Source organism: Saccoglossus kowalevskii, chromosome 2, assembly GCF_978046115.1.
Source record: "Saccoglossus kowalevskii chromosome 2, keSacKowa6.1, whole genome shotgun sequence".
NCBI lineage: Eukaryota > Metazoa > Hemichordata > Enteropneusta > Harrimaniidae > Saccoglossus > Saccoglossus kowalevskii.
The window spans coordinates 3,427,086-3,442,273 of record NC_140642.1 but is presented as its reverse complement, the minus strand read 5'-3'; the positions used below and the strand labels follow the sequence as shown (position 1 = coordinate 3,442,273).

The 15,188-nt window shown below is 36.6% G+C and overlaps 1 protein-coding gene across 1 annotated transcript; it reads right to left on the bottom strand.

Annotated features, from left to right (window-relative positions):
• Positions 1-295: 295 nt before the first annotated feature.
• On the bottom strand, positions 296-12,253 carry LOC100378653 (galectin-8-like). The gene is made up of 8 exons (XM_006812467.2): positions 12,002-12,253; positions 8,702-8,790; positions 7,478-7,688; positions 5,533-5,655; positions 4,136-4,192; positions 1,628-1,716; positions 1,102-1,426; positions 296-648 (listed from the first exon to the last, which is right to left on the bottom strand). The coding sequence occupies exons 1-7, from the start codon at positions 12,134-12,136 to the stop codon at positions 1,102-1,104; spliced, it is 1,029 nt and encodes a 342-aa protein (XP_006812530.1). The 5' UTR covers positions 12,137-12,253; the 3' UTR covers positions 296-648.
• Between the last annotated feature and the right edge of the window lie 2,935 nt (positions 12,254-15,188).

Sequence of the window (15,188 nt, the reverse complement as noted above, 5' to 3'; positions counted from 1 at the left end):
ATACAGTATCATACATTGTTCTCTTCTCAATGAGAGCTGGGCTAATTGATTGAAGTAGAAAAGTTCTAAGCTCTGTAGTAGAACAGTAGTATGTATACATAGTTGTAATACATGTACTATCCTTACACTTAGAAGGAGGGAAGGTCACAATTTGTCATGCACCATTCAAGGGGGAGGTCAGCAAATTTCATGCAAATGTTTGTGAAAAGTCACATATTTTTATGTACGCGACACCGGCGCTGTACTTTTTGTCCAGTTCCCAACCACTGGAATTAGGCACAACGAACACATCAGATAACGAGAGGGTGATGCGGGGTTTACTTTGAAAACAACATAAAGACATTGTCGGCGTTATCTGTCAATCTTGCGTACAATGTTGCCGCTTTGATGTTAAAATGTTGTAACCGTATAATTAGAAATGATCTACCTAACCAACTGTAGTAATTTATCAACATTTGGCAGTACTAAGGCTAATCAAAAATATGTAAATGAACATTATTTTGTAGATAGTTATTTGATATCCATATCTTTGTAAAAGCCGATAGAAAACTATATTCTCCATATTATTTTATAAACACATCACGTGAATGCGACATCTGTAGATACCAGCCTCAGAGCGAATTCGTCATCTGCTACCTTAAACACAATCTGTAGAAAAAGTAAAAAAAAACCTATTAAAAAAGGTGCACCGCCGAATTTAAAATGTACTAAATATAACAATTTGGTACAGTGTGCCCATGACCACCATCACTACTATGAATACTAGCATTGTGTTTATATTCGTCTATTCAATTTGAACATTGCTATGAACACCGTATTCTGATTTATTATAATCTAAAAGCATTGCATACAAAATAATATTAGTATGATAATAATAATAAACTAAGCACAATGAATAGTACTATCATCAATCCAAATCACTTTTAGATTGAACGAATATTTTGTGAGTTCTACAAAACAACGTTGTCAGGTTATGGTAATTCGTAATCCAATGTAATATTAACATAAATTGTCGAACATGACATTCTGACATTGTTACACTTTTCCTAGGTCTCTGATTCGGTCAAGGTCAAATCACTGACTTAGGGTGGGTCTACCAACCTATTGATATCGTATTTGGTTTATACGAACATCGCCACAAACGTGTAAAGTATTAACTTGCTGGTAAGCAATTCGGTGACGATATTCCAACAAATGCCTGCCATTGACAGCTACTTTGTAACAGTCATTCTGGCACAATATGATAATTTCAAAATTGGTATTCGCTTGAAATGGAAAATAAGGAGCAGTTTTCTCTTCTGGTCCCCATTTCTTGCCGTGTCTGGTATTGCAGATAATTGCATTAGCTGGGAATCGTGGATTGAAGCGGAATGCGATATCATGACTCTTGTCCTGGTTGTGTCCAATCTGGAGGTGTACACCGAACCTGTAAAAGCAAATAGCGCTTATATATAAATAATATATATATTTTAGCGCTAATTTTCAATGAACAGCAAGAGCAATTATACTGCATTCACACACTACACTCTAAATATGGTAATTATTGATATCACATGACCCTGGCATAATCGAGTCAAAATAACTCGCAAATTAAATTTAACAAATTAACCGGATTAGTATCATATACCTGGTTGGATTGGGAGGCGCTGTCCCGTTTATTATAACCATTTTACCAGGAAACATTCCGTTCGGAATTGCTCCAATATATGGAGTTGACTGAAATAAAATTTTCAAAATATTATATGACGTTCGAAACCTAACATAATGATGTGAATAGTCAAGAGATTATACACTCACATTATAATTAATGAGCTGAATTAATACACCAGTCCAAAGTAGAAGCCATTGTTAATAACATAATTATAAGAATCTGGCACACTAAAACATGAAATATGGTAACTGAGTGGACGTAAGAGATATGAGTCAAAATAGATTAGAAGAGTTGAGTTCGTCGGTCAGTTAAACGAGTTATTCAATTGTAATTTAAATATCAGCCTCGTCACAGATATATTTGATTCTTATTGCACCAACGAAAACACGAACATACATATTTGCATTTAAGGCAATGGTCTACTCTGACAAAACGACGTATTCAGATGAGAGACGTACTCAGACAGGGAGACGTACACAGACAGAGAGACGCATTCAGAAAGAGAGACGTATTCAGACAGAGAGACGTATTCAGACAAAGAGATACGTATTCAGACAGGGAGACGTACTCGGAAAGAGAGACGTATTCAGACAGAGAGACGTATTCAGAAAGAGAGACGTATTCAGACAGAGAGACGTATTCGGACAGGAAGACGTATTCGGACAGGGAGACGTACTCAGACAGGGAGACGTACTCAGACAGAGAGACGTATTCAGAAAGAGAGACGTATTCAGACAGGGAGACGTACTCAGACAGAGAGACGTATTCAGAAAGAGAGACGTATTCAGACAAAGAGAGACGTATTCAGACAAGGAGACGTACTCAGAAAGAGAGACGTATTCAGACAGAGAGACGTATTCAGAAAGAGAGACGTATTCAGACAGGGAGACGTACTCAGACAGAGAGACGTATTCGGACAGGAAGACGTATTCGGACAGGGAGACGTACTCAGACAGGGAGACGTACTCAGACAGGGAGACGTACTCAGACAGAGAGACGTATTCGGAAAGAGAGACGTATTCAGAAGGAGAGACGTATTCAGACAAAGAGACGTACTCAGACAGAGAGACGTACCCAGAAAAAGAGACGTATCCAGACAGGGAAACGTATTCAGAAAGAGAGACGTATTCAGACAAAGAGACGTATTCAGACAGAGAGACGTATTCAGAAAGAGAGACGTATTCAGACAGGGAGACGTACTCAGACAGAGAGATGTACTCAGACAGAGAAACGTATTCAGACAGAGAGACGTATTCAGAAAGAGAGACGTATTCAGACAGAGAGACGTACTCAGACAGAGAGACGTACTCAGACAGAGAGACGTATTCGGACAGGGGGACGTACTCAGACAGGGAGACGTACTCAGACAGGCAGACGTACTCAGACAGTGAAACGTATTCAGAAAGAGAGACGTATTCAGACAGAGAGACGTATTCAGACAGAGAAATGTACTCAGACAGAGAGACGTTCTTAGACAGGGAGACGTACTCAAACAGAGAGATGTACTCAGACAGAGAAACGTATTCAGACAGAGAGACGTATTCAGACAGAGAGACGTATTCAGACAGAGAGACGTATTCAGACAGAGAGACGTATTCAGACAGGGAGACGTACTCAGACAGAGAGACGTATTCGGACAGGGAGACGTACTCAGACAGGGAGACGTACTCAGACAGGCAGACGTACTCAGACAGGCAGACGTACTCAGACAGAGAGACGTATTCGGAAAGAGGGACGTATTCAGACAGGGGGACGTACTCAGACAGGGGGACGTATCCAGACAGGGAAACGTATTCAGAAAGAGAGACGTATTCAGAAAGAGAGACGTATTCAGAAAGAGAGACGTATTCAGACAGAGAGACGTATTCAGAAAGAGTAACGTATTCAGACAGGGAAACGTACTCAGAAAGAGAGACGTATTCGGACAGGGAAACGTATTCGGACTGGGAAACGTATTCGGACTGGGAGACGTACTCAGACAGGGAGACGTACTCAGAAAGAGAGACGTATTCGGACAGGGAAACGTATTCAGAAAGAGAGACGTATTCAGAAAGAGAGACGTATTCAAACAGCGAAACGTATTCAGAAATAGAGACGTATTCAGACAGGAAGACGTATTCAGAAAGAGAGACGTATTCAGAAGGAGAGACGTATTCAGACAGGGAGACGTATTCGGAAAGAGAGACGTATTCAGAAGGAGAGACGTATTCAGACAGAGAGACGTATTCGGAAAGAGAGACGTATTCAGAAGGAGAGACGTATTGAGACAGGGAGACGTATTCAGAAAGAGAGACGTATTCAGAAAATGAGACGTACCCGGACATGGAGATGTTCTCGGACTCGTCTATCAAACTTCAACAAACATGTTTTAATAGTAGACACCATGTGTTCATGTCAAACGTGCTCATGAGACAAAACGTCAAGTTGTTCATTAAATGAGAACACAACTATATCAATGTTTTCGGTAAAGATAAATATACTCACAGGATTGACAATGGGTCCTATCGGGGCGGCAGATACATGGGTTCCACCTGCTGCAACCTAAATAAAACATCACGTCAGTTTATAATCCCAATTAAATTAAAACTTCACGAACACTGCTAAAGTAAATTAAGTTTACTGTATCTTGTTAAACAACCCCCCCCCACCCCCACACACACACACTATATATAAGATTGCATATGATTCTAGATTTAGTGAGATTTTTCGGAAATTAGTCGTACCACTGATTTATGGTATCGGTAGTTAACATTCCAATCTTTAAGAAATATAAAATACAACCTATTAAAACAGCAAAAAAAATACATAATTGAAGGCTTATATCTGCTTCTATTACTTCTAATCTAATATTTTGCTAATATGGCCAATACATATAGTATTGTCACAGTGTAAGGCCTGCGTATTGCTAATGAGAGGGCACCCACAGAATTCACACTGGATAGGGGGTTCTATCACTACTAGAAGCAGGCTATACACTGTGACATTTTGGTGTCAGAAGTGGGATTACTGACAATAGAATCCAAATCAGAATCACAATCCCAATCAGAATCACTATCCCACTTCTGACACCAAAATGTCAGTGTGACAGTGATTTACATAATAAAGGATGTTTACAACTTTGGAAGGACAATTGGAATCCACCAGGTGTGCTGTTATTTGAATAATAAAGGATGTTTATGATCTACTGAGTTGCCTACGTGACACATCTGCTAGCAAGATTACATTCTGATAGGATCATGTGGAAGCCCAGGTGGTGTCCCTGAATCTGGGCCATATATGCCTATAAATTGGATAGGACAGACAGAGGACAGTCATTTCAACTGTGTGTTGCTGCTACAATATTGTGAGACAAGTGATACTGGCTACAACTATCATTCTGTGAGACTTGCATGAACTGCTCTGCGATCTCCTGCTTTCAGCGGTGCCCTCCAGAATAACAGCATTCCTCAGCAAGCAAGACTCCTGTATTTGTTCGTCGTTGTGTTATGGAAGCCATTGACTGTCGTCCATTAATACATCCTGGAACTGTGAGTTATCACCAATGCACACTGTGTGAGTCCAGTGTGAGTTCTGTGGGTGCCATCTCATTAGCGATAAGCAGGCCTTTCACTGCGACGAGTATTTATTTCAACCCCGACTGAATTATTGCATTGACGAAATATTCTTGAAAACAATACTTTTTTAGCTACAGTTTTGTATCATTGTAGCTAGCTTCTTCTCCCATTTTATCTTTATTTAAGTAATTGTGTCAATAGATATCATATAGAGCCCTCAGTACTTCCTGATATAATCGTTTGTACATTTAGCTATTTTTCCTATTTTACTTTTAACATTGTTATTGAGGATGCAATACAATGACATGTTAGTGTTCGATAATGTACCTGTTCGTCCTGGAATTTCACTGATGTGATTCTGACGTCACCATTGATAGCAAGATAGTCGATCTTCTTCAGAGGTCTGACACGGTGTTTATACGCAACATAATGCTGACCGTTGACAGCAACCTGAAAGGACATACAGTTCAATATGTATTACATTCAAATCGATTCATTGTAACTTTTCTAAACAGGGTTCTGTCTATCGGTAATTTTTATGAATGAACCGAATATCTCATTCATATTGATTGATTAATTATATATATATATGTAGTCTGAAAATTCTAAAATACCACGTTTCCTCGTCGATAGGCGAGTCGAAGCAAATATACAAGTCAGAGCAGAAAGTCCAAAATGCCTATCAAAAATAAGCTGTCTTTTGATTCGGTGACTGTTAACAGGGTTGGTAGCCAATCAATCACAACCTTGCAAGAAGCTTCGCACTTAGGGGATGAATATCGTGAACTGCGAGTCGATGAAGAATTGGCACAATCTGCGTGAGCCAAACAAAGCCGACGCCCCGTAGATAACCACTCTTCTTCAATAAAAAAAGACAAAAGGTCACAGCACACCATATTTATTAAAGTCGAAATGAAAAAGGTGGCGTTTACATTTCTTTTGAGTCACTGTTATCAGTTGCTATATCCAGTGGGTAGTGCTTGAATGAAGACATTTTATTCGCGAATAAGTATTCTCCCACCGCACGAATTTATGCAATTTGATTGGTTGACTGGATGGGTTCAGTGAGGTTGACTTCTAATTGTAACAAGCAGCCAGTCGGCTGAGATAGCTCCACTGTTAGCAATGCACATTTCAATAAAAAAAACTGAAGATATCATTAGAAAATTAACAATATGTATAGTATCAAAGCAATGGGACTTGCTGTTTTCAACAAGAATTCAAAAATATCACTTTCCATCAAAAATGACAAAAATAATCATCAAAATTAGATAATTGAAGATATCATCACGAAATTAACAAATCTGAAAGAGGTCCACATGTAGTACCTATATATGTAATATCAAAGCAATTGGACTTGCGGTTTTTAACAAGAAGTCGAAAATATCACTTTTTACCAAAAATGACAAAAATATTCACCAAAATTAGAGAATTAAAGATATCATTACAAAATAAACAAATCTGAGAGAGGTCTACCCAAGGTACATATACACCAAGTATCAAAGCATTCAGGCTTGTAGTTTTCAAGAAGTCGAAAAGGTAAAACATTGACAGGGACGACAACGGACAATCGCTCATATGATAAGCTCCGCTCGACAAAGTCTACAGCGGAGCTAAAAAGTTCAAATAAAATTTTGATATTTGCATACAAGTCTGCGTCATAATATCCCTGTAAACATTGCTAACCACTTCAAAACTACAAACAGTTTTGATTTGGTCGATAAATGAAGGATACACTGAAATATTGACTCGGGTGACCCTTTAATCAACTATTCTCAATGCGTTCACATCCAGTTTCTAACATTAGTCACGACTTGATACGGTCTGATCCACTTGACAATGGTGAATATATACCCAATCGAAAGTTCACAATCCTCGAAGATTACAAATATCTGAGTTTAATAAAAGTATAACTAGAACAACTTTCAGTCTAGACTTGTACATATTCTTTTCTTTTTTAAAAGGATTTTTTCTGAGTTGTTTATGCTATTAAAAAAATTTAAATGGCGTGCACACAAAATTCGAGATGACCGCGATTTGTTTTGTCTTTTCGCTATCACTGCACTATTTCCAATTATATACATATTTTTTTTTAAATACAACAAGACTTGTAAGCAAGTCTACATCCAGTCTTGTATCAAATCTAACTACATCATGATGTGGTTATTTTAAACAGTTCATAGTTTGGGTTTTCTTATTTGCATTTAAGCAAGCATCATTTACAACTAACATGTTTAATTTTTGAATATTGAATTTTATTGGCATATGATACCTTAAATTCTTCCTTGTTAGCCAGGATCATTATTTCAAAGTTTTGACCAGGTACGAATGGCTGGTAAAGCACGCCACGTTCCTCGGCACCCCATTTCTCGTTTGTCAACGTATTCCTAACAATATGTCCTGCTTTGACTCGCGCAGCAAAGTGGAATGCAATGTCTGCACGTGGTTTAGTACTGGCACCAATCTGAAAGTTTATAGCGAACCTGGAGGAAACATAACACAAAACCAATAAACATACATACCCCGAACAAACAAACAATTTCTACGTACTGTATGGAACTGGTAAAAATTTTTGTTTTTTGGCAGTTGCAGACGAGTGTGAAGACAGCGTTCGGTTCGATTCGAGTTTAATTCGCGTTAGATTCACGTACGATTGAAACGTCCACTGAAATACTTATAATTCACTCAAATGTTGATATATAGCAATTTCAGATAATATTTTTGAGCGGGTAAAATAGAGATCAATTCAGTATTTTCAGTGGAAATGTGGGTTTAAATACATTCATGGTGCACATGGCGCGTCCGCGAATACGCGGAAGGCCAAAGGACAATGATTATAAATAAAAACATCATCAAACGTCCTTGTTTCAAAGATTTTATTTGTTTATAAATTGAATAGTTTTAATTTGTGGCTACATAATTTTTTATGTTTAATTTTCTGCGTTTCTCGTCTGTTTCTAGGGCTATTTTATACTTGTTTGAGCCCACGTGACATCCGATGTGAGCGAGACTGTAGGACTAATCATAATGATTTTCTTCAAAAGAAATGGTTGATCCCCAACTTTTCTACACATATATTCTATATATAAACTTTTGTGTAAATTATAGATATTTCAATTTGTACATCAATCGAACGCGAATCGAGCCGAACGCTGTTTTCACACTCGTGGGTGCATGATTATAATGACATAAGACATACAAACAAACAAACATACAAACATACAAATTTAAAGTCAACGATTTCTAGGTAATGTAGCTATGTAGTGTACTTAGTAACACTTTCATTTTGTTTCAAATCTAGATTGATAGATTGATCATTGCATTTGTTAGGCTACAATGTTACGTAGTAGTTATTATTGGTTGTGTTATCTACTGTTATTGGTATGGGTGTAATGGTGATACATAATAATTATACATATGCAATGAGATGCCGATATAGGCAGACGAGGACAAGATACGACTGATACACGTAAACGCAATAATAGTAAAAATGTACCTGTCGGCATTTGGGGGAACACTTCCCTGTATGACTACCATTTTCCCAGGTCTCATACATCCGGGGATTTGACCCAGGAAAGGAATGCTCTGAGTAAAAAAAAAAAAATAAATCAATATATATATAGTGGTCGTCACGCAGCCGCGTGTTCGAATTTCATGTAAATAAACAATGTATTTTACACGCGTTGTAGTACTTTGCTATGAGTCCCATATCAAACATGACGCGGCATCACGTCCACCACTCTTTAATTACACCTGTATATGTATCATGTCTCATTCTCCACAGATGTCCAACAGACTGTTAAGTTTTCAATAAAAGCAAAATACCTCACAGACACTTTATGACACCATTTGCTCTAATTGATCGTGATGTAACTTCACGGCAGAGTTTTTTTAATAATACAAACGGCATCGTATTATTTCTACAACGGTGAATGGATATATTTCACTGTGTACAATGTACATGTCAACCTGTCTGGATTCCAGGCATGAGGTAAATCATACTATTCATACACAACACCGGACAATACTATTAATATGTATACGAATAATTCCCGTACCACAGATGTAGTGGGGATTTGAAGCATCGAATCATAGCAACGTGTACGGCAACCGAAGTGGCTCACAACATGGCATTTTATAAAACCATTTTTACAATTCATTTTTATTTTATATTTCATTTTTAATAACCATTTTCGGTTCTGAAATCGATTTTTGTTTCTGTTATCTGTTTTCATTTAAAAAAAATGTTTAAATCCATTTTCGTTTTTTAAATCCATTTTTAAAATCTGTTTTTATTTTCAAATTTCATTGTCGTTTTTAAAATCCATTTTCGTTTTTAAAATCCGTTTTCATTTTCAAAATCCGTTTTCATTTTCAAAATCCATTTTTGATTTCAAAATCCATTTTTGTTTTTTAAATCCATTTTCGTTTTCAAAATCCATTTTCATTTTTAAAATCCACTTTCATTTTTAAAATCTATTTTTTTTTAAAATCCGTTTTTGTTTTTACTAATCCGTTTTTATTTTTAAAATCTATTTTCACGTTTTTGTTGACATTTGAAGTATAGGTATATACGTATTTTTCACGTTGAAGCAAATTTCCCATCATAATTTACATAAAAATCGCTGTTGTTCCCCCGCCTATCGCATTAACTTCAACCGTTTTTACGATAATTGTTTATACAAAGATTTTCATTTCGATTCGATATTCGATTTGTGTTTTGTATCCCAGTTTTGCATATCATTTCAACTTAACCATAGACCTTAAAAGTCTTTTAAGGTCTATGACTTAACCTGATAGTTTTTTTTTTTTTTATTTTAACCAGTGATGTTTCCATGGTAAGACTTCTTTATGTAAGTTCTTCTTCAGGCTATAACTATAGCCGTGGTTCCGCGGCGATTTTGGTCCATCAAGGGTTGTTGGCTAATTCGGTCGGCTTACACTTTCGCGTCAAATGCATTTGTGGTCAGGCTTGTCCACATACGACGTTGCCTTCAAGTTGTTTACCGACAATACCCTACCCGGTACCAAAACGCAGCAAAACCACGGCTATAACTTATTCTAATCAACCTTGGAGCTCTCATTTTATCAGCTGTAATGTTGATACTCAGGTTAGAACAAGTTATAGCTGTGGGTCTGCTGTGTTATCGTACCGGATAAGGTACTGTAGGTATGCAAGGCAGCGTCATCTGTGTGTGTATGTACAGGCATTCCACGCCACAGCGTAAGCCGACAGATAAAGCTAAGAATCCTCTATGCATCCAAAATCGCCGTGGAACCACGGCCAAATAGATTATAGTCTGCAGAAGAAATTATGTAAATAGGCCTTATCATGAAAACGCCACTGGTGGAAATAAAAAAAAATGCCAGAATCCGAGTTACAATTCCTAGTCATGTGGTATGAGGTCAGAGGGCGAGGTCACAGGTCAAAAAGTGAAAATGAAAATGGATTTTGAAAACGAAAATGGATTGAAAACCAAAAATGGATTTTAAAAATGAAAATGAAATTTGAAAACGGAAATGGATTTTTAAAATGAAAATGGAATATGAAAACGAAAATAGAATTTAAAAATAAAAAATAGATTTTAAAAACTAAAATAGATTTTGAAAATGAAAATCGAATTTGAAAACGAAAATAGATTTTAAAAATGAAAACGGATTTCAAAAATGAAAATGGATTTAAACAACTGTTTTTTAAAATAAAAACAGAACCCAGAAACGAAAGTGGGTTTAAAAATCGATTCCAGAACCGAAAGTGGTGTTTAAAAAGGATTATAAAATATAAATGAGTTTTCAAAATGTAAATGAATTGTAAAAATGGTTTTATAAAACGCCATGTTGTGAGCCACCTCGGTTGCCGTAAACGTGTGACCATGTGTCATCAGTTGAAACCACTGACCTTTGAACCTTTATATTGATAATATAGCAAACAGCGGGTGAGTCGGACACATCCGTGTTGCTGATATTGTCGTCATGTCGCACGACGGACAGGGGCCCGACGGCTTACAAGGTAATCACAACATTAGCGGTAATTTACACGTAATGTGAAATTACGTAGTGCACATATTTTCCAAATTCAAAAATATACATATCGCGAATACGTCACGTTAATGACATGATTCAACATACTTTTTATTTATTTACTTATTGACTCTTACACAATCTCCGGAGGGAAAGAAAATGATATGCAATATTTATGGCACGTTTTAAATTGTATTGTAACTAATTGTAAATTGTATTGTAAATTGTATTGTAAATTGTATTGTAACTAAATAGTAACTATAATATAAAATAAAGTGTAATATATAATTTCACGTATTGCATTGCATTGCTGTACTTGCTGGAGGATTAGTTATCTCGGTTCCACCCAGACGGCAGAAGATTAATACGTGTTGTGGTTCAATTGGACAATACATATGGAAACGGGGCTTATGGTTGGCTAACGAAACTGAGCCCGCTACACTAATAAAGTCTTATGATATACCTAGGGCACATTAAGAGTGACTACTGTCCGTGATATGTATGGCTTCTCGGACACAGAGTTGAGGTCAAACTGTGTGACAAATAATCTGAATAAAATCCGATGTATGTAGAGGCGCCATTGTATTATTTGTATATGTATGTTTATTTATTCTTTGGTGTCACGTGCCTTATTGAGTTATTTTATATATCGCAAACAAATGGAGCCTACCTAGAACATTCAATAACATGTAATGAAAATGGTTTCTGAATATTACATCTTATATAAGTACTATTAATATATATACACCCATAATATAAATTGAGTTATACTCACGGGGTTTAATATCGGCTTGGTCGCTCCTGGTTGAGGGTAGCACATCTGCGGATAGGCCGCCCCCGGTGTAGGGTAAGCGCCACAGCCACCACCGCCCATCGCTGGGTTCCAACCGGCAGGTGACGGATATGCCATGATTTGTAAATATTATCTGATATATGTATAAATGAAATGATCCGACAACAAGCAAGGTTTCAGCTCAGTATATGGCGTTATAGCGAATTGTCGAGTCCCTTGTACTCTGAGATTATGACCTCGTAGCCATACTATTCACACACTCTGATTGGTTGTATTCATACGCGAGGTATTTAAATAGTTCTTGAATATAATCATAAGTTTAATGTTAGAATAGACCAAAATAACGCAACGAATAGTGTCATAGTATTATTGAACAGTGTGTGTGCGTACATAAGTGTACATGTACTTGTGTTTTGTCATTGACTATATAATTGCTTATTGTTTTGAAAATGCGCGGATGAATATTCAGTGACAAGGCAATATCGATAGCACAACACAGGATAAATTTTATTTTGACTACCCTTGCATTACTTTTTTTAAATAATTTAAATAAATAATTTGATTAACACTTGCACATTCCCCGGAGGGATTGGCAATGGTTACAAAAGTTTAAGAAGGAATAAAAGGTTACAAAAAAGTTACAGTATAAGCATTCTTTTTATTTAACCATAGTCCCTATATAGACTAGAGGAGAGTTTATGTCTTATTATACATGAACATTTTCTGTTGGAATACCAAATGAATCGTGTCTCGGAACGCCACGTATCAGGAAAAACGACCGTAATGCCACGATGTCGATAAAGATTGAACTGGAAGTGTATCGCAAAGTAGACATCATTTCAATGACACAGCAGGTAGTACAATAACTACAATCAATATTTATTCAACATGAAAACATACCACTAGAGTAGTTTAAGGGCTATACAATATAAAACATCACTTAACGGGAAAGACAAACATAATGCTGAGAAAAAACATTTTATCAAGTTTTCACAACAGTGGCTATGACGTCATACTATAGTCCTTTACTGGGGAATCAAAATGGTGAACTGAAAAATTACTGATAGAATGTTGAATATCTAGAGAATGAAAAGTGATTTAAAAACGGTATAGTGCATTCTGTATATTGAGTATGCAATATCGCGTCTCCATGATGATCCGTGGTACATCGTGGCCATTTCACAATGTAATCTCATCCTTACAATTAATTAAATAAAAAATTAGTATATTAGTCTTATTTTTGATTCGCTGTTAACATAACTCTGTACCATGATATTGGTGATATATGAATTGGGTGCCATAGGATAGTACTTGATGGCCAACCAACCTAATCAAATATGTATTTTGCATTGTACGAGTGCAAAATAAGTTATTGGGAAATTAGGATATTAGTACCAGCTGTTCTATACGCATGCGCATTGGCCGATCCTGTCAAATCGCGTCATCTGTTTTGGGGCGTGTCTGGTCAATGTAAAATTGCTTCAGTCATTGGGTAACGGAATTAACTGGTGTATGTTTGAAAACCACTGTAAAGTGGCGGTAAAAGGAATTTGCGCGGTTTGGAAAGCACGTTTCCGGGGAGGAGAGGTGTCGTGGCGTGGTGAGTAGATTTGCTCCACAGGACGCCGAGCTCAAAAGTTGGGCGTCGGTACCGACGGAGAGGGAATATGGTGTCGAGCGACCAACATAGTACTTAAACCAAACTTAGAACTCGCAATACTGGTGCAGACGACTATGGTAGAACAACCATGAAAAATAAATGGCGGGTGTTGCACATTTAGCACAGAAATAGAAGACACGCCCACAGTTGGACAACCAATCATTTTATTATTGGTCACGATGTACTGCGGATCATCCCCCACACCCTTTGTAAACACCACATGCACGATGTGCCGTCATCCAATGGCGGGATGAGCGGCTTCCTTTGTGCACAATCAGCGTCAACTTCAAGAGAGAAATACGACGCACTTGCTAAGTCAGAACGTCTGGTGGCGCCCTACTATTTCATCATCAATAACCAAATATACTATTATTCTGTTACCGAATTGGACATTTGTTTATTTGAAGTAATTTCCAATTCTACGCCAGGTCCTTAGGAATTAATGATTCCATGTATTTATTTGGCCGTTATTTGACAGACTTAAAATGCCATAATGTTAATTCGCGAAAATTTAAACGCACTGATACTAATAATGAATTAAAAATTTGCCAAAAAATACTAAATTTGCTATCCCATGGAAATAATTGAAATCAAAATATTTGGCAATATATTGAGTTTTGCGTCGCATGCACACGATCGAAATGTCATATAAAATGGGCCTAATATGCTAATGCTGTATTTATTTAATTGTAAGAACGAGTTTAAATCCTGGAATGGCCATGCTCTGATAATGCCAATAGTTCCAAAAACCAAGAAACATTATCATTATGATCTTATTGCAAAGGATAGTTGAATATTGTCTATTAAAATTAATAATCCCCATAATCGTTTTCCAATATAGATAAATTATAGTACATAACAAATATATAACTCATCAATGAAATAAAGAAATGTATATATATATATATATTTACATTATTACTAATGCATTGCAATACAACTAATTAAATTGAAAAAAATGCAATATAAAATATTCTGTCAGTAACACTTCTCAAGGGCGTATTTCACGGTCAGTATTATTTACGAAAATATTTGTTTATAATTTTATAAATTAGCTTGGCAATTTCCACCCCAATTAGATATAATATGTACTAATTTTAATAAATAAAATTAAAGATACAGTAACAAAAATGAAATATTAATTATTGGCGATCCGCTACGCTAGGGTCCCTTATAATCACTTTTGTCGTTTTGTGTCTGTGTGTGTGTGATTTCCAGTGTTTTCACGTATTATTTCTTCTGTGATTTTTTTGGCTTGGCCGATTTTGCTCAAACTTGGCAGGTAGGTCACATCTTCACCTTAGTTATTAGGAAAAATCTGAAAAAAATGGCTTACCGTTGCCATAGCAACAGCCAAAAAAATGGTGTTTTTTTGGATAGCTTTGTGCCAAATGTATCTCCTCCTACAAATTTGGGATAAAACACTTCAGACATAGCTCATTCTACTCAGCTTGAGTGTGAACACAAAGTTACTATCTGAATTTTTTATATCTTTTTTCATTATCGCGA

Coding starts and splice junctions, on each gene's coding strand:
- LOC100378653 (XM_006812467.2), bottom strand. CDS start 12,136: ATGGCATATCCGTCACCTGCCGGTTGGAACCCAGCGATGGGCGGTGGT. Junction 5,656..7,477: donor CTAACAAGGAAGAATTTAAG/GTATCATATGCC, acceptor ATGTCCTTTCAG/GTTGCTGTCAACGGTCAGCA. Junction 4,193..5,532: donor TGAAATTCCAGGACGAACAG/GTACATTATCGA, acceptor TGTTTTATTTAG/GTTGCAGCAGGTGGAACCCA.